Genomic DNA, 21,192 nt, shown 5'->3' with positions numbered 1-21,192 from the left:
CATCGGAGTCAATTCATTATTCTGGAGGAATAAAATTTTGCAAACAAGTCTGGTTTGTTGAGGAAACCTATGCTCCAGTTGCTCGTCTTGAAGCCATCAGAATATTTCTTGCATTTGCTGCACACTCCAACTTCAAGGTATATCAATGGATGTGAAAAGTGCATTTCTGAATGGAAAGCTAGAAGAAGAAGTATATCTGGAACAGCCCCCTGGCTTTGAAAATCCAGAGTTTGCTGATTTTGTTTACTTCCTATTCAAAGCTGTCTATGGACTCAAGCAATCACCAAGGACATGGTATGACACTCTCTCTGATTTTTTAATTGAAAACAATTTTACTAGAGGTGTCATAGACAAAACTCTCTTTTACAAATTGCATGATAAGGATATGATATTTGTACAAATATATGTTGATGACATTATATTGGTTCTACTAACGATAACTTGTGCAAGAGATTTGCTAAGTTGATGCAGAGTAACTATGAGATGAGTAGATGGGTGAGCTGTCCTACTTCCTTGGTCTTCAAGTAAGCCAAAAGGATGATGGAATATTTATTTGCCAATCCAAGTATGTCAGAGATCTTCTTCGAAAGTTCAATCTAGAAGACTCTTCACCGGCAAAGACACCCATGGCCACTGCCACAAAGCTTGACCAGGATAAATCTGGTAAGAAAGTTGATATCACAAGCTATCGAGGTATGATTGGCTCTCTACTTTATCTTACTGCAAGTAGACCAGATATCATGTTTGCAACATGTTTGTGTGCTAGGTTCCAAGCTGATCCTAAGGAATCACATCTTATAGCCGTCAAAAGAATCTTTAGATATCTTAAGGGTACACCTGGTTTAGGTATTTGGTACCCTAAGAATACTGGTTTTGACTTAACCGGCTATACAGATTCTGATTATGCAAGATGCAGGATTGATAGGAAGAGTACGTCTGGAAGCTGTCAATTTCTAGGACGTCGGTTGGTTTCCTGGTATAGCAAGAAGCAGCACTCCGTGTCTACTTCTACTGCTGAAGCTGAGTATATAGCTGCTGGTAGCTGCTGTGCTCAGATCTTGTGGATCAAGAACCAACTGAATGATTATGGTGTTGTAGTAAACAAAATTCCCATATTTTGTGATAATACAAGTGCCATAGCCCATTTCCAACAATCCGGTTCAACATTCAAGAACCAAGCACATTGATATCAGGTATCATTTCATACGAGAACATGTCATGAATGGTACAGTGGTGTTTACATTTTGTACCCACGACTGAGCAAATTGCTGACATCTTCACTAAACCACTGGATGAATCCACTTTCTCTAAGCTGGTTTGTGAGTTAGGGATGTTAAATATGACATAGTTCTCTGGTATATAATTTTCATATGCCTTATATGTTTTTATATATTTTTGTGAATTTTCTGTATAATTATATCTATTTTATTAGATTTTATATGATTTTCTGTATGTTATCTGATAATATTCTTAATAATTATGCATGTTTGTATATTAGTCCTGTAATTTTCTAAGTGCTCATACACTCCCTGTAATATTCCCAAGCATTTAGATAATTATTTGTAATTATTTTGTATTTTTCAAAATTAATTAAGCATAAATGTTTGATTTTAAGTTAATTCATTTTATTGAATTAAAGTTAAAGTCATAAGTATTTATATTTAATAAAGTTGAAATTTACAAAATATATGTGTAATATATAGTATTATTTTATTATAAATTTTTGATTTTAATTGCAAAATGTTTTATCTTTTAAATTAATCAAAAATCATATTATTTTGATTATTATTTGTTTTCTGTTAGACAATTGCATTGTCTACTGATTGGCTCGGCAAGACAATTAGATTGTCTTGCTGAACCGGGTTTTTCAGTGAGTTTCAAACAACTCGGCAAGACAATTTGATTGTCTTACCGAGCACGTTTTATAACAGCCGTTTGTATCAATAAGACAATTATGATTGTCTTACTGACACTCGTCTTGCCTGCGTCGATTAAAATCTCGGCAAGACAATCTTAAATTGTCTTACCAAGACTTAAACCAGCGTTTGTCTTGCTGCTTGTATATAATTGTCTCAAGACAATTCGAGCAAGACAATCTCGTTTTGTCTTGCCTCCACTTCATCTTCTCCATCACGCATATACACACACTGTTACACACACGATCGTTCTCGGTTTTCAAGTTTCACCACGAAAACTTGCTGATATACGGTTATTCAAGCTCTTGCTTGCTGGTTTCGATTAAATCTCTGTATTTAAGTCGAAACTCTGCCGATTTTTCAAGAAAAATTAACCTGTTTTTAGTAGTGATTAGCTTGTGTTTTTGGCTATTTTCGAAGCTTGAACTGGATTAGAGTCTCTGCGTGTGCCCTCTGTACTGAAGTATTTGCAGATTTGAAGTTGATTTGGAGATTAGGGCTCCTAATTTGAAATTGGGGCTTTTGGATTTAAGGGCGCGTTTGGCTTTGTTGGGTTATTTGAGATTAAGGACTTGTTTGTTTGGCTAGCTTGTGGATTAATTGATTAAGTGCCATTTAAATTAATTAACTTTAATTCGATATTATTTAATATTTCGAATTATTAATTAATTAATTAAGCTCTAATTAATAGTTGAAATTTGCGAGACATTTGAGAATTCACATTTAATTTGAAAAATTCTCGCTTAATTCAATTTTTAATTATAAAAAATGGCCGGAGAGTTTGTGATTGCTGAGACTAACTACTGTGCCAGCCTCAACCCTGATGATTGCTCTGATAGATTCCGGACTTGGGTCAGATTCCTTTCAAGACAGAGTTTAGTCAGTACAGCAATGACTGCAGATATTCCGATTAAGCTGCAACCTCTTTTTGATTTCTACTCAAATGCTGTCAACTCTACAACCCTGGAAAACTACAAGATAATAGGGGATCTACCTAACCGGAAGAGGATTGTAATCACTGTAGATGATGTGAACCGGATCTTAGGACTTCCAAGGGACAATTTTGAGCCAGATCCCTCTGAGGATGAATTGAGACAGTTCTTTCAGGATATTCACTATCAAGGTCAGATTTTTCTACCGAAGATGTCAAAGGGAAATCTGAAAGCTGAATGGGATGTGTTCTTTGACACCCTTGCCAAGGTGTTTGCTCCCACAAATAGAAAGAATTTTGGAAATATATCTTCAATGCTGCAGATCTTTGGATTCAGCATAGCTTACAACCGTCGAATCAATTTTGGGAAGATATTGCTGAGGGAGATTATCAGGAAGATGGGGTCTGTTGCACAGAGATCAATTCAAAGAATGACAAAGTTGAATGCTTCTATCCCAGATTCCTGATGTTGTTTATGAATGATAAGATGAATGCTGATGATAGGCACATGTACGTCGATTCTCCTGTTGTTCCTATTCAGAGGACTTGTGCCAAGATTCAAACTAGGCTGGTCAACAAGAAAAAGCATGACAATGTACCACTGGTGGTGACTCCATTCATGCTCGAACAATTCAGTGTTCCTTTTCAGCCTGTACAAGTTCCAGAACCACTACAACAGCAACAATATCAACAACAACAACAACAACCAGCTAATCCTGATCAACAACAATCACCTCCACGTATCAATCAACCACTTCAACTCCTCCAAGACTACCAATCATCCAGCCAATCCTCACATTACTCTCCTTACAACCCTCCTTACAATTCACCACAACAATCACCTCATCAATCTGATTACAATTCTCCTCACCAATCTCAACACCAATCCCCTCCACAATACAACTTCTTCCCAGACCAACAAGCCTCCATTCTTCCCTCTCAATCTGAACCAACACCTTCACCTACACATACACATACCATACCTCAACCTCAATCAACCTCTCAGCCACTGCCTGCTGATTCTGCTATCAATCCTGCCCTACAGGACTTCAGGGCTGATTTACAGGTAGCTCAGGTACTTTCTAATCTCACTGATACCTTTAATATTGATATTGCAGATTTTGATTGTGATATTGGATTTGATTTCCAGACTCCCAGCATTGAACCTGTCAACACCCAGGTTCATATCCAAGCTGATGTTTCCACTTCAACTACTGATTCTTCTTCAAACACTTCAAACAACACTACTTCTACACCAGTTGTTCGAAAGGTAGCCCGGAAACGGAGTGGGAGTGCAATTCTGAGAGAACCCGCAGCTCTGTCTCATAAGAAGCAAAGGGTGGCAGAACCGGAGACAACTGCAGCCACATCCATTTCCTCCCAAAAGGATTTGGACACTGACATGGTAAATATACAGTCTCTAGATTCATTCTCTCCACAGAATGCATTTATTGAAATTGGCCGTCCGACCGCGGTATCCTGTAAAGAGTCAAGCACACAACTAGCACTCACGCTAGTAAACACTGAACCTGTGTCTTTTGATTCTTCACTTAGAGAGAGCACAGAATTTCAAAATATGTTATATGAAAATCTTTCTGATCACTCTTTCTTTTTGGATCAGGATCTACTTGGCAACCTGCAAGTACATCCGCCTTCACAGGCATTCGGAGGACAATTTGTTTCTTCACCTCCTACAGTTCCATCTCAGGGAACTATGGTTGTATATACAGGTACTGGTGACGGTGTGACAAACACGAGTGAAATCAGGCAAACACCGAGCGAAACACATGCACGAGAGGATAGTGACAAATCTTTGAGTGTTCGTGAGGTGAGTGCACACACCAACACAGATCTGCTACAGGAACAAATGGCTGCTCTGAGGGCTGAGATAGAAAGGTTGAATGCTGAGAACGCAAGATTCAGAAGTGGAGAGTTGGTGACTCTACAAGAAAGGTTGCTGATCCTTCATTCTCTTCCCTCAAACAGGACCTAGATGCTCATGTCAAGGGTATTCACTCTAGGATGGACAAATTTGATACAACTCAGGAGCTCTGTCTGACGAAGCTTGACAACTTGGAGCAAACTTTGGCTCAAGTTGTTCAACACTTAAAGATCAATCCGTCAACATCTCAGTCTACTCCAGAGGATCCCTCAACTAAGGGGAGAAGGATAAGGATGACAAAGATAAGGATGACAGCAATGCTGGTGATGGTGGCAATGGTGGTGACAAGGGTGGAGATACTGATAGGAGTGATAAGGGTGGAGAAGGAGCAAGTGAAAAGGACTCTTCTGCAGCTAGCAAGTCTAAAGGCAAAATGCCTGAAACTGAGAACATCTTCACTAATCAGGATTATGACAACATTCCTGAGGATGTTGATGATGATGATGCATTTGACTCTGCTTATTTTGAAGCTGAGGAAGAAGGTCGTTTCGAGGAAGGCTTTCTTTTCAACGAAGATCAGTCTGTAGATCCTGAGCACATGGAAAAGGTCAAGATGTTCAAAGCTCAACATGAAGCTAGCAAAGCAAAGCTTCAGGAACTACAGAAACTGGTAGATGAAAAGAGGACAACTGATGAGTTGGTCAAGCTGGAGAAACAGAAATTGTGGGATGCTAAGTGCAAGGAAAAGAGAGAGGATATCTCCAGAAAAGTTGGTGAAAGCTGGGATATTGCAAGGCAAATCCTCTCTGGACCTCAAAGGGAACCTTTCAATGATGGTAAATTCAAATCCTTCATTTATGACCTGAGAGAGGCTAACCCTAATGAAGATATGTTTATGCGTGCTCTTGCTCTCGAGTTAGAATATATAACTATTGGTGTCAAGAATCTTCTCAATGAATGGGAGATCATTATTCTACTCAGAGAAACGGAACATTCAGGGTTTCAATTGATTTATTCAAGTTTCTATCTCTAACTGAAATCTGGGTGATTCGTAACAAGATCAGACGCAGTTCAAATCTGAATGAACTCCTTCGTGACAAACTTATGGATTGTGTTATTCATAACAGTCCACAAGTTGTCAGAAAGCCTTACTGTGTCAAGTTCATTCACGAGAGAAAATTTGGAACCTTCTACCTGGACCACCAACATCTTCTTAAGTATGATGTGAGTCAGTTGGTTCTTGTATCTACAATTCTACGTACCAAGGGCTTCGCTACTAAGGCCAAAGCTGATGCTGATACTGAGATTGTGAACTACTGCACAAGGAGAAATATTCAGCAATACTTCAGGAAGATGAAGTATATCAACCAATCTCAGCCAGCAGATTTCATCGAAGACCCTGTGGATATTGAGGTTCAATATTATCTCTCATTGGCTCGTGAAAGAAAGAAGCGTGGAGAATCCACTGCAGCTGAAGAGCCTACTCAGAATGAGCCTTCAACTCCAATCATTCACTGTTCAGATGCAGAGGAAGGAGAAGTCACTCGTTCTGAGTGAATAGATTGATTAGGATATTTTGTTAGATATGTTCAAGGAACATCCTTTTGTAATCTATTATGAATATGGTTTAATGTTCAATGCAAGCCATAAACTTTTGCTATTTACATTCCATTGTTTAAATCTTTGTCTTATCTGTTAGTTGAGTTATCCTCTAGGAAATTTGCATGTTATGTTAACAAACAAATAGGGGGAGATTGAAAGGCATATGTTCAGCCTATTTGTATTTAAAGAGGTACAACTCAATTCAGATAAGAAAGCTCAGTAAATAGCAAGTCAACGGAATCCGTACGAAGAAAGTCAAATGATTTATGGGAATTATATGTCAGATAAATTCCAGGATGCTGCTGCACACCACTGAAAGAAGTTCATTAATATGTTCAAGCCTCAGTGCACAAATAATCTTTTGTGGCACGTCCAGGAGTTCAGAAGATATAAAGTTTCTATACTTTATCTTATCAGAAGATTCCAGTTAATGAAGAAGTACTTACAAGACGAAGACTCGACGAACAAATCAATCTCTTAATGTTTATTTGACAAAGAGTATTTGATTTAACTAGATACAGATGAACCAGACAGTACATCTGTGTATCAGTTATTCAAATTGAATATTTGAAGTCAAGCAGAGTTGGTGATTCGTTCGTTCGACTGATCAAGACGGAGTTATTAATGTTTAAAGAAGACGAGAAGCAATTCTACTGAAGAAGGGGTGATTTAATATTTAATAGATTATTATTTCACTTCTCAAATAATTAAATTAATTATGTAATTTATTTGTTAAATTAATTCACTCTCGAATTAATTTAATTTATGAATTTATATGATTAAATTAATTAAGTGGATAATTTTCTATTTAAATATAATCTACAATTACATTTCAATCACCTACACTTTGGCATCCAGACAATCTGTTTTGTCTTGTTAAAATTCGGCAAGACAATCTCAATAGAATTGTCTTACCGAAATGTTCCTGGATCAACTGCCAAGACAATACAAGTTGTCTTACCGAAGCTAAGCTTACAAGACAATTCTCAATTGTCTGACCGATTGGTTATCAGCAAGACAATCTTGATTGTCTGCCCGAGAATGCTCTGCCAAGACAATAAGATTGTCTGACCGACTGGTTGCTTACAAGACAATCTTAAATTGTCTGGCCGAATGCATTCTGTCAAGACAATCCTTGATTGTCTGACCGAATGAAGTTCAGCAAGACAATCCTTGATTGTCTGACCGAATTGAGATTGTCTGACCGAGCTCTCAATTGTCTTGCTAGGCTTAAAATTGTCTTTCTGCTATGTCTTGTGCTTGCAAGGCAATCTGAAATTGTCTTGCCCTTGCTAGATTGTCTTTTCTACTTGCAATTGTCTTGTCTTTCAATTGTCTTACAAGTACAAATGCTTTGCCTATAAATATGGCATTGCATCCTTCATTTTTAGTGTTCATTCACTTTGTAATCAAAGCATTTGTAAAGCTTTCAAGTTGTTCGTAACTTGCTTGATCGTTATATCCACAGTTTTCTGTGCTTTGATAACCCGGTTGTTTTAATCACTAAATCTAGAATATACCCTGTCGAATTTATTCTACGAACTTTAGTGGACATTAAAACTGAACCATTTTAATTATATAACGACGTCAAACATTGTTATATTAATTAATTATAATCTGATTAACAAATCATATTCAATCAGATTCACTTCCGCGACGATTTGGTACTGATTGTATTCAACCCCCCCCTTCTACAATCATATCTGGACCTAACATGAACGATCACCTTGTTCCCAGGCATGTAAATCTTTCAGAACATGATACACTCTATGACCATCAATACTTGCAAACTGGTCATGAAGTTCATTCCACACATCTTCAGCAGAATTCACAAAATCCATTCATGTGTTAATTTCATCTGACACTGTGTTTAATATCCAACTTATTATCATGTCATTGACTCGATCCCACTAAGCCCTAAGAAGTGAATCATCCTCAGGTCTTGGAAATGTACCATTCATTAACCCTAATTTGTTTTTGGCTGATAGTGCAATGGTTATTGAACGTTTCCAGGGACCAAAATTCTCAGTTCCAGTCAATTTCTTAGAAATTAATACTAAGCCTGGATGATCAATATTTTGCAGATAAAGAGGATGCATTGTTGACTTAAATTCTACAGCAGGATCTGTAGTATTTTCATCAGCACCAGCATTTTCAGGATTTTCATCTTCAACATTATGTTGATTCATCACAACATTCGCATAGCTAACACTTCTCACCATTTTAACAAGTTGCAAGAACTATTAACAAATCCAAAGCAATTATAACCTCAATAAGATGAGAAAATACCACAGCGATAAGAGAGATTGAAGAATCTCTGATCGAAATTGGAAGATCGCTTCTGAAACTCAAGAAACGCTCCTCAATACACCGAAATAGTGAGATCTGGATTGAATTGTCTTCGAGACTCGAGAAGACAATCAATAGATCGTTCCTTTAACCTTGATTTATCAACGAACACAATCGATTTGGATCGATATGCTCTGATACCATAACAACTAGTATAAAGCGGAAGTAAACTAACTATAGCTACTATTATCTAGAGAGAATTAAGAGAGAACATCAAAAGAGAATATGCATAATTGTGTAGTATAAAGCGTTAACAGCACTGAGTGCTATCCATGAGTATTTATACAACACAGCAGAGTAGTGGAGTAATAACAGAAACGGTTACAGACAATAAAGGATTGTTTGGCTATAAGCTAAAACTAGTTTATGACTTAATTCTGGAGTCAACAACTTCACATGAGAAGTTGACTTGATATTCTCATTAGATAATTAATGATTGTTGTGGCAGATTTTGTTTCATTGTGATGATTTTTACTAAGATCCGGTAATTTTTGCGTGAATATGGTGATTTTCAGCCAGTGGTGGCTAGTGTGGTGACCGGAGGGGATGGTGGGCAGTGTAAAGATTATGAATTCTTCTTTAGTACTCATGATGCTAAATTTGCAATTGTCAGGGTTTTCATTGACATAATTGAGGAGCTATGCATACAGCCTCCTCCAGGTTACAATGCACCTCTAGGTTATTTGTGTAAAATGAAGAGATCCATTTAACTACTTCTGGTATTTTATTTAACCAAACGAAAACATTTTAGATTTATAACATGATACTGGTTTGGAATCTTGCACTTATGTTCAAACAATTCTTCTTAGTATGTTTATCCTAGCGCTACTAAAGGTCCTGCTTTGCCAAACATTTCTCTTGATTACTAATGTTAGGGGTTGTCCAACATCGATTATGGTAACTGAAATAGGACTCCGCACAATATGAACAATTTCATATTATTGTGAAGTTAGCTTACAGAATCAATAGATGTAGAGTCCGTGAAAGAGGATCATTTTATTCTTGATCATTTGGATGCAAAATTTTTCAAATTTACCATGTTTAGTCAGATCTCTAGCTTGCTCATCTTCTTACAGAGTCACTGTTGGAAGTTTGTCATTTTGAGCACCAATTTGAGTGAGGCTCGGCTACGTGCTCGTGGCGGGTTATGCTTGGATTATGTTCTCCTCCGAGAGAGCTTTCCAATGCATGTTTATTCACTCAAAACGACTAAGGAATGGATGAGTTGTGATGATCCAAAGTTGCTTCCTTGGTAGTGGAAAATTGGAAAAGAGAGCTAGTATCCCACATAGAAAAGAATATGGGCCTTTAATGGGTTTATATAGTAGAACATTCTTGTAGTGTTTAACTTGTGTTAGTGTGTTATGCTCCACCACCTACGTGCGCGCAGGGGGGGTGCAAATTGTGGGATTTCAAAGCAAATCTCGTGGCTTCGCAAGCCTCGGGCTTTTCCGCGTGTGCGACCTGCGGACACGAATGCAGCAAAATCTGGGCCCGAAGAATTACGGACTAGTTTTGCTGAATTTAATTTTCCACTGGGCTTGGGCTCAATTAAATTGACAGAAATTAATTCCGATTTGATTTCGGATTAATTGTTTGGTTTTAAATTAATTCGATTTGATTTCAGATTTAATTTATAACCGTGTGAATTAATTAACGCGTTTTAATTAATTACAAAGCGTAGCGCACAAGTCTTGCATTGCCTATATATATTCATTATAGTTTAGGGTTTGCATTCACGAAAATACACAGCCTCTCACATCCAAAAACCCTAGCCGCGTCGGTGATAGTTTTCAGTCCTTGTTCTAGTTCGTCGAAGGTGCTTCTCGCATCGTCAATCCGTTTTATCCTGGGAGGCGATCGTTCATCACACACGGTGAGGGCGAAATACGCTTTAAGGAGACAGTTACGCACTGGACTCGGATTTCTGTTCATATATCCTTCGTTCTATCCTGCCTCCTTACGTTTACTGTTTTCTCACGCACACACACAAACGCACGTATTGAATTGTTGGTTTTGCACAGATTGTATAACAATCTTAAAGCGTATTTTTATTCTGTTTTACATCTGTGGTTGATCTGATTTGGTTTGTTTGCGTGTTGATTCACAGTATAATGGAGAATGTTAATAATGTTATCCCCACGAGCGGTACGGCTGTTGATCCCAACGCACTGGTTAATCCAGATGGGGGTCAGACGCAGCAGTCGCAGGCTAACCCCAACGCACTGGTTAATCCAGATGGGGGTGTGCCATCTGGTTCTGGACCTACGCCTGCGGGCTCTGGTTCTGGACCTACGCCTGCGGGCTTCGGCTTCAGGACTACGCCTCCGGGCTACGGTTCTGGGACTACGCCTCCGGGCTATGGTCCTGCGGGACAGATGACCTTTGGTCAGTTCAGTGTTCCACTTACACACTGTCCGGCAGGACATGTTCCTCAGCCGATTGGGACTGCTGTGCATACAGCGCCTGTTGCGCCCTTTGCGCTAGCTGTGCCTCATGTGCCTACTTCTCATGCTGAAAGGCCAGAAATGTTCAACGGAACGAACTTCAAACAGTGGCAGCAGAAGATGTTGTTCTACCTGACCACACTGAATTTGTCTCGCTATCTGAGAGAAGAGACACCTATACTCACTGCTGAGAGCGATACGCAGGCGGTGTTTGCCGTTGATGCATGGAAGCACTCCGACTATATTTGTCGGAACTATGTGCTTAATGGTTTGACTGGCCCACTGTATGATGTGTACAGTTCGAAGATAACATCTAAGGACTTATGGGAATCACTTGACCGTAAGTATAAGACCGAAGATGCCGGTGCCAAGAAGTGGATTGTTGGACGCTTTCTTGACTACAAGATGGTGGATTCCAAGACTGTTGACAGTCAGGTGCAAGAGTTGCAGCTGATTATTCATGAGATGCATGCCGAGCGGATGGGTCTCACAGAATCTTTCCAAGTTGCTGCTGTAATAGAAAAGCTGCCTCCTGGATGGAAAGATTTCCAGAACTACCTTAAGCATAAGCGAAAGGAGATGACTATGGAGGATCTGATTGTTAGACTTCGCATTGAAGAAAATAACAGGGGATCTGGAAAGAAGCATATTGCCGGTGAAAAGGCAAATATGGTGGAGCATGCTCAAAGCTCCAAGTCCAAGAAGACCAGTTCCGGGAAAGGGGCTAAACTGGCACCCAAAGGAGGAGTTTCGAAGCCTTCGAAGTTCCAAGGAAAGTGCTTCAACTGTGACAAAGTTGGTCATAGGTCTGCTGACTGTAGGAAGCCTAAGAAGACCAAGAAGAAAGAAGCAAACATGGTTGATGATATCTCCAAGGAGATAGGTGATATAGACCTCTGTGCTACGGTCTCTGAGGTGAACCTGGTTGGATCTAATCCGCGAGAATGGTGGATTGATACAGGAGCATCTAGGCATATTTGCTCCGACAAGGCGACTTTCTCTAGCCTTGTAGCTTCTGATGCTGGTGAGAAGCTCTACATGGGAAAGTCTGCGACTTCTACCATTGAAGGGGAAGGCACGGTGATTCTGAAGATGACCTCTGGGAAGAAACTGACTTTGAAGAATGTACTTTATGTGCCTGATATTCGCAAGAACCTTGTGTCCGGTTCTTTGTTGAGTAAACATGGCTTTCGCATTGTAATAGAGTCAGATAAAGTTGTTTTGTCTAAGAGTGGTATGTTTGTAGGCAAGGGCTATGCTAGTGATGGGCTGTTTAAGCTCAATGTAATGTCCGTTAAGGAAAATAATGAAATGAAGAATTCTTCTGCTTACTTGCTTGAGTCTCCTAATTTATGGCATGCTAGATTAGGACATGTGAATTATGACACTTTACGAAGATTAAGTGCAAAAGAATACATACCAAAATTAACTATCGATTCAAAACATAAGTGTGAAACTTGTGTTGAGGCAAAATTAACGAGATCATCTTTTAAACGTGTGGAAAAAAACACCAAGGTGCTGGACCTAATACATAGCGATATATGTGATTTAAAATTCGCTCCAACAAGAGGAGGAAATAAGTATTTTATTACATTCATAGATGATTGTACAAAATACTGCTATGTATATTTGCTGAAAAGCAAAGATGAAGCTATAGATAAATTTAAAATCTATAAGGAAGAAGTCGAGAGACAACAAACTGAGAAAATCAAAAGGATTCGTAGCGATCGTGGAGGTGAATATGTTGAACCGTTTGGGGAATTCTGTTCACAACATGGTATAATCCATGAGGTCACTGCACCATACTCCCCTCAGTCAAATGGAGTGGCTGAAAGGAAGAATCGCACTCTCAAAGAGATGATGAATGCGATGTTGCTAAGCTCTGGACTTCCGCAATCGATGTGGGGGGAAGCCATCTTAAGCGCAAATAATATTTTAAATATTACTATGCGCAAGAATAAGGATGTGAGTCCTTATGAAATGTGGGAGAAAAAGAAACCGAGCTACAAACACCTGAAAGTGTGGGGGTGCCTTGCTAAGGTACTGATCCCTACACCTAAGAAGGTGAAGATTGGTCCAAAAACCGTGGATTGTATCTTCATCGGATATCCTCCACGTAGTACAACATATCGGTTTCTTGTGTATGATTCTAAGATTCCTGAGATTCAAAAGAATACGATCATGGAATCAAGAAATGCCTCATTCTTTGAGACTACGTTTCCTTGTAATCCAAGAAACGAGCACCCTACGACATCTAAACGAACTCATGAATCTGGAGATGATGAAAATGAGAATGATGAAAGTGAAGATGAAAATGTGGGGGTTGTGAGGAGGAGCAAAAGACAACGAACGGAGAAATCCTTTGGGTCTGACTTTATGACCTATTTGCTCGAAGAAGGTGATCCGAAAACCTATAAGGAAGCAGTCACCTCACCTGATGGACCTATGTGGAAAGAGGCCATCAAAAGCGAAATTGATTCTATATTACAGAATCACACTTGGGAATTAGTGGACCTGCCACCTGGTTGTAAAGCACTAGGCAGCAAATGGGTTTTCAAAAAGAAATTGAAACCTGACGGAACCATTGATAAGTATAAGGCCAGACTTGTAATCAAAGGATACAAGCAGCAGAAAGGCCTTGATTATTTTGATACGTATTCTCCTGTGACGAGAATCACGTCCATAAGGATGATGTTTGCAATCGCTGCGATGCGAAACTTAACAGTGCATCAGATGGATGTGAAAACAGCTTTTCTAAATGGGGATATAGATGAGGAAATCTATATGGAACAACCTGAAGGGTTTGTTGTCCCTGGGCAAGGAAGGAAAGTATGTAAATTGGTGAAATCACTATATGGCTTGAAGCAAGCGCCTATGAAATGGCATGAGAAATTTGATGAGGTCGTGTTAGCACACAACTTCAAAATCAACGAATGTGATAGCTGTGCCTGTTACAAGGATGACGAGAACGGTTATGTCATGATAACATTGTATGTGGATGATCTACTTATTGCCGGAAGCAATGATAAAGTGATCAAATCCACAAAGGACATGTTAAAATCAAGATTTGACACGAAAGACATGGGACTCGCAAATGTAATTCTAGGAATCCAAATTTCTAGAACATCAGAGGGTCTCGCACTAAGTCAACCTCATTACGTTGACAAGATCCTTTAGAGGTTTCTTAAGGATGATACCGAGAAAGCTAGGACACCTGTGGATATGACTTTACATCTATCCAAGAATAAAGGTGAGGGGGTCTCTCAGTTGGAATACTCTAGGATTATTGGAAGTCTGATGTACCTAATGAGTTGTACAAGACCAGACATTGCGTACTCAATTAGCAAGTTGAGTAGGTTCACGAGTAATCCTGGAGATGATCACTGGAAAGCGATCATAAGGGTACTAAGGTACCTAAGGGGAACTCGAGACTATGGATTGCACTATGGCAGATACCCAGCAGTATTAGAAGGATATACTGACGCAAACTGGATATCTAGCAAGAAGGCACTAAAGTCTACGAGTGGCTACGTGTTTACACTAGCTGGAGCAGCAGTATCATGGAAATCCTCCAAGCAAACGGTTATAACTCACTCCACAATGGAAGCTGAGTTTGTGGCTTTAGATAAATGCGCTGAAGAGGCTGAATATCTACGCCAATTTCTGGAGGATATTCCAAGATGGCCGAGGCCTGTGACTGCAATAGGGATACACTGTGATAGTCAATCCGCTATTGGCAGAGCACAGAGCACAATGTATAATGGGAAGTCCCGTCATATACGACGACGACATAGTTCCACTAGACAATTAATCTCAACCGGGATTATCACTATTGACTATATACCGTCAAAGGATAATATTGCGGATCCGCTAACCAAAGGGTTACCAAGAGAAGTGGTTGAGAAATCATCGAGAGGAATGGGTCTTAAGCCTATAGCTTAACGGCATCATGGTGGACACCCAACCATTGCTGACTGGAGATCCCAAGAACTTGGTTCAATGGGACAACTAAATCATGATGACCTAATCACTGTGGGGGTAACCCCTGGCCTGTTCCTATGATGAAGAAACAGTGAGACCCGTAAGGTACGAGGTTAAGCCTTGAGCTTTTAATGATCTTTGGTGAATACATGGAGTGGTACACGCATGGAATTCAGTTGAGTAAACGCGGGTTACTCTTTAAGATAAAGATCACCTATGTAGGAGAGAAGTGGGGCCGCTTCAAAGGAGAATTGCGAGGCACAATTCTTTAGAAACTCCCGCAGAACCAGGACGATGTTCCATGGCCAAAATGGACATACTCATGAGAACTGAACAAGTCAGAAAGGATATAGTGGTAAGTATATCATCGTTTACACAAACGGTCGAACAGTTCAAGGACAAGCTCGTCCACTGTCTACCAGTAAAGTCGATGTGCTTATTCGAGCGAAGGTTCAAGGAGCATTCTCTACCTATCGTATGCTATATCTGATCGCAGAAACTATCAACAAAAGTCAAACCCCGTGTCTGTCTGTCTGGTGTGTGCTACTGGAAATCATCAATCTCACCCATGTGGGGGATTGTTGGAAGTTTGTCATTTTGAGCACCAATTTGAGTGAGGCTCAGCTACGTGCTCGTGGCGGGTTATGCTTGGATTATGTTCTCCTCCGAGAGAGCTTTCCAATGCATGTTTATTCACTCAAAACGACTAAGGAATGGATGAGTTGTGATGATCCAAAGTTGCTTCCTTGGTAGTGGAAAATTGGAAAAGAGAGCTAGTATCCCACATAGAAAAGAATATGGGCCTTTAATGGGTTTATATAGTAGAACACTCTTGTAGTGTTTAACTTGTGTTAGTGTGTTATGCTCCACCACCTACGTGCGCGCAGGGAGGGTGCAAATTGTGGGATTTCAAAGCAAATCTTGTGGCTTCGCAAGCCTCGGGCTTTTCCGCGTGTGCGACCTGCGGACACGAATTCAGCAAAATCTGGGCCCGAAGAATTACGGACTAGTTTTGCTGAATTTAATTTTCCACTGGGCTTGGGCTCAATTAAATTGACAGAAATTAATTCCGATTTGATTTCGGATTAATTGTTTGGTTTTAAATTAATTCGATTTGATTTCGGATTTAATTTATAACCGTGTGAATTAATTAACGCGTTTTAATTAATTACAAAGCGTAGCGCACAAGTCTTGCATTGCCTATATATATTCATTATAGTTTAGGGTTTGCATTCACGAAAATACACAGCCTCTCACATCCAAAAACCCTAGCCGCGTCGGTGATAGTTTTCAGTCCTTGTTCTAGTTCGTCGAAGGTGCTTCTCGCATCGTCAATCCGTTTTATCCTGGGAGGCGATCGTTCATCACACACGGTGAGGGCGAAATACGCTTTAAGGAGACAGTTACGCACTGGACTCGGATTTCTGTTCATATATCCTTCGTCCTATCCTGCCTCCTTACGTTTACTGTTTTCTCACGCGCACACACACAAACGCACGTATTGAATTGTTGGTTTTGCACAGATTGTATAACAGTCACTTCCATCAATAAAGCTTCAGTTTTTAACCTACAAGCTAAGTCTAGCATGCAAGAAGATGGTAAGATAAAAACTCAACTCTGTTCTGAATAATCCACTGAATATGTTAGTGATGAATTTAGTTTGAACGAGCGAGAAAAGCAGTTACAGCTCCCATTTATTTTCACATTCAATCTGATTGTATATATTGATGATTGATCACATAGCTAGAGATAGACTGCAGTTATATTGCTTAAACTCGGTTTTCGAAGTGTATCCAAATGGCCACCTCAAGGACAAGTTGTTTTCAAAAGGTTTGGGAGTTGCATATTATTTATAGCAAGAGCCAAGAGTTGCATAATACATGTAGCAATAGCAACTAAGGACACACGCCATTACTATAGCCCTTACCCAATCAGCACGCCCAGTGAGCCTCCGGGCTCCGGGGCCTGACTATTCTTTCTGACTAACTCAAGTTTACCCGTGCATGTTGAGCTGAATTGTGGGATCATTTGATTCGGCTTTCTGCACGATGTCAACATCAAACTTTTCATCGATGATAACAACGTTGTCACTGGCATCATGTGGAAAATTTACATGATATGCATCATCTGATAAATTCGGATGGTGCTGACTGTCAGTTTGCGGAGGAGGTTTTGGAAAGTGAACTGCAGTAGTTGATTCTGTATTAGCTGAAACACTTTGAGTTGCTGCTATCTGTTTGTATGCAATCTTGAACTCTGCCATCTCTCGGGAGTATCTTTCCTTGTCTCTTTTACTTGCCTCTATGTATGGCTGTTACACAAAAGTAAAAAGTTGCTGATTTAATTATTAAACGGCCGAAAAGAAATTTCAATCTTCATAATCCCAGATATAATATATGTGTGCAGCAAATCAACCGGTACATGATTTAATTTCATAATAGATCTAATAAAACTAAAGTATACCTGCCTATCATGCTCGGATAGACGCTTCCATGCATCATTGGCCATGTTTCTAATCTGGCCTGGTGAACCCTTTCCATGTATTATTTTTAGTCTTTCACATTCCATCCTATGAAAGATCATATATGATGTTCTAACTCCCATCGGAGCATTTTTATGTTGCTTCATTTCCCTGTCAGATGATTTCTGAGTCTCCTTGGCTTTTGCTGGCGTTTGCAGGAGAAGACTCGCCTCTTCTAACGGGACTTGTAATGACCGGTTTTTCTCCATGGACTTGACCACTGATTAAGTACACAGACAACATTAAAAGAATTTAAAAGAATTGCTGGAATGTTCAATAATACATATGTTGTTTCCATATATATGATATATAAGATATGACAGGAGTTGACCATGTAGAGTAGAAATCTATTAGGTTGCCTTCACTTGGGTTGCATTCAGGGGAAGGGGGTGGGGGTGGATGGCTGCACTTGTAATAAATATACAAATGATATTATAGTATTTCGAAACATAAGAACGCATATATATTGAATAGATTAATTAAATTTAAAATTTATTTTAAATAATAATTGACATATATAAAATATGTTAGCATGGATATATATAGTTAAGAAGTAAGAACCTAGGAACTCTTAGTTACTTTGTTCAATTCACATAACACATAACCAAACACTAAAACTCATTTAAGTTTCAAAGAAGTGTAAGTTACAGGGTAGGTTACAGCGTACCAAACCACCCCATGATGTTCTAGACAAGAATGACAGACCTGTTGGAAACTGGAAAGAACTTGGTGCAGAAACCCTTTTTTCTACCAAATCATCAGCATTATGTTCATTAAGCCTTTGCTTCTTTGCCTTCTTTGCAGGACTGCCTGAGCTTTTGTCTGTAACAGAAGACTGACCTGCAGAATCATAAGTAATAATTCTTTCAGTTTACACCAAAGCTGACTGTTGAAGGTTAATATAAATTCACTAAATGTCTAATTACGAGAGTCAGGGTAGGAAAATCTCAAAGCACGGATAATTGAATCAAAAATATGCAGGGAAAAACAGATAGAACAATCATTGTAAATACTGAACCAAACCTGTTAGAGCAGTTTTAAATGGTTTCACTTCAAAATTAGTACGATAGTAGTATGTTTGCTCAAACTGATGAAAGAAATTTGCATAAAGCATTTGAGTTTGATTTGGTGATATTATAACACCGCCTTCTGCATTCAAGGAAGACGCAACTTCATCCCATTTCCCACCTTTAGTTACCTAAAACAGTGTTTAAGGATGACACAACCAAATTAGAAAATATTGCTGTCATTAGAATTTAGTTTTGCATGAGTAGTTCATAAAATTGAAACTAAAGAAGCAGCAGCCACTTGTCCTCTGTGACAGATAGATAATAAGTACTGGATTTTACCAAATAACAGAAATAAACAATTCAAACAAATTGCAGCACTCACAATCAAGTTACTGAAACTTCACAAAGGGCCTCTTTCGTTAGAGCAACTCCAAAAGTTTAGCTATATGGAGTCTTAAACTAAAATATGAGGAACGCGGAGAAAAAAACCACACCAATAGTATTATAGTGGATACCTAAATCACTAGGATCTTTTTCTCATTCCTTGTCTTTAGCTAACCTCTCTCATCTCCTAACTCTTATTTTATAATATATATTAGAAACAAACATTTTCTCTATCTTCACTTTTTGCAATGATGGTACCTTTTAATGATAAAATATTACATAAGGAATGAATATAAGGAATGTTGTTGGAAATGAGAATAGCTATTGATGTCTTAAGTTACTAGGATCCACTATTTTATATTATATTTGAGGAATGAACTAAGATGTTGTTCGAGTTGCTCTTAGTCATAATATTGCGACCATGAAAATGTTACTATGATTAAAAATTTGTTCTTCATTGCATCTACACGAGAAGCACAAAGTTTTCTCTATATATATCATACGAGGAAGAGAGATTTTTATCATTATCTTATTGGCGGACAACCCAAAATGCTGTGTATATCAACCGTATATCAAGCAGAAGCCTAAATATTAGGAATGGCAGCAAACTAAATACTCAAAACTTCATCTAGCATATAATTAACAATCTCAAACATTGGGTTTCAGTAACAGAAGATTGCTAAAATTTTAAGCCAACGTGACCGAAATATAATGAAACACGAAATTAAGGGGCGCAATGCAAAAATCTAGAACTAGAAAACTTGTCAAAGAAAGGAAGCCCAGTGCATATGGTCATGTCAAAGATGGGCCGTAGAAGAGCTAATTAAAAAACTCAAGATATAGTTATTAACAATAAAACTTAATTTGTTCCATTGCAAAACAAAGTCTAGGTGACCGAAGAGTTGTATGTAGTTACGATGTTATAATAAAGGATAAAAGTAGCTATTATAATTCCTGCAATGATGCCCTGTTTCATATTTAGGATGATCAGAAAAGTTGGCAGATGCACTCATGTGCAATTATAATGCACTCCTATTACTGTAAACTACTGAATTATTTTTTATCATTTACAATATTTTTCAAGACGATAATTATAAATTCTCGAAGAAAGTAGAACTCCTCTTACAAAAATTTGAACATTACCAAAGTCAAGATAAATAGAATCATTAAAAACTGTATAACATTGATTGGGACGGATGAATTAACTTGGATAAACAAGCGGTCGGAGATTGATTGAAAAGGCAGCCCCCCAGCCGCCTACCTACTCGCTCGTGTTGTTAGCTCAATCGAAGGTCAAGACTTTGGTTCGAATCTTTCAAAACGTAATATCTTATGCCCAACAAACGGGACCTAGGAGATTTTCTTTAGTATAAATGGTTCCCCTGCTCTAGGAAAAATTATAGGCCACTATTTGTTAAAGAACTAGTCTACGACATTTAAATGTTAAACTTTGACTAACACTTAACATGAGGGTATTATACGCAGAAAATGATCAACACAATTTCGAAAGGATATTAGAATTTCAACAAGAATGTTCAAACTTACATATAAATTGTTAAGAAAAACATTCTCAAAAATAGACGATGAACATCATGTACCTCATGGTATCCTCCTCTTTTAGTCACATCTTTATAAAAACGATACAGGTCCACTTTAGTCTTCCGGAAATCAAAGCTGTCATTTTTTTTATTAATTAATCTTACACTAATACTCTTTTGCAGCTAAATCTAATCTTAAAAAAAAGACATATATTTTGTGATGTACTCACATTAAAGTAAGTCCAGATGAGTGGTGAAACCTCGTAAGCTTTTCATAGAAATCATCGGAAGAAGAGAGCTTCATGTTCATCATCTTACGCACCGCCACCGACTCATCACAGCCGTCCATTTGGGTTTTTGCTTGCACTGCCCCCTTGTATTCCTCTTGATTTTCTTGCATTTTGCTATGGAGTTTGAGTTTGTACAGCAGTGTTGTGGAGGGGACATTATTTACTTTTAGGACTTGGGGAGTTCGGGTTTCTATTACCAGATTTTGCCACGACATCTGTGTGGGGCCGCCTGTAGTGCACACGTGTTATGAATTTGGAATTCCAAGTGTGGATTGTGGAAGTTTCACCATATTGAAGGCCCGTTTATCAAGTCCAGTAGAGGATTTTTATTTATTAAAATC

The 21,192-nt window shown here is 38.7% G+C and overlaps 1 protein-coding gene across 1 annotated transcript; it reads right to left on the bottom strand.

Moving 5' to 3' along the window:
• Positions 1–16,848: 16,848 nt before the first annotated feature.
• LOC108194906 (high mobility group B protein 10) lies at positions 16,849–20,973 on the bottom strand. Its single transcript, XM_017361846.2, has 6 exons — positions 20,792–20,973; positions 20,622–20,697; positions 18,653–18,827; positions 18,335–18,469; positions 17,572–17,849; positions 16,849–17,419 (listed from the first exon to the last, which is right to left on the bottom strand). Exons 1-6 carry the CDS (start codon positions 20,959–20,961, stop codon positions 17,102–17,104), a joined length of 1,152 nt encoding a protein of 383 aa, XP_017217335.1. The 5' UTR covers positions 20,962–20,973; the 3' UTR covers positions 16,849–17,101.
• Positions 20,974–21,192: the final 219 nt, after the last annotated feature.

The sequence above is a fragment of the Daucus carota genome, chromosome 7 (genome assembly GCF_001625215.2).
Source record: "Daucus carota subsp. sativus chromosome 7, DH1 v3.0, whole genome shotgun sequence".
Lineage (NCBI taxonomy): Eukaryota > Viridiplantae > Streptophyta > Magnoliopsida > Apiales > Apiaceae > Daucus > Daucus carota.
This window is presented reverse-complemented; position numbering and strand designations above follow the sequence as displayed.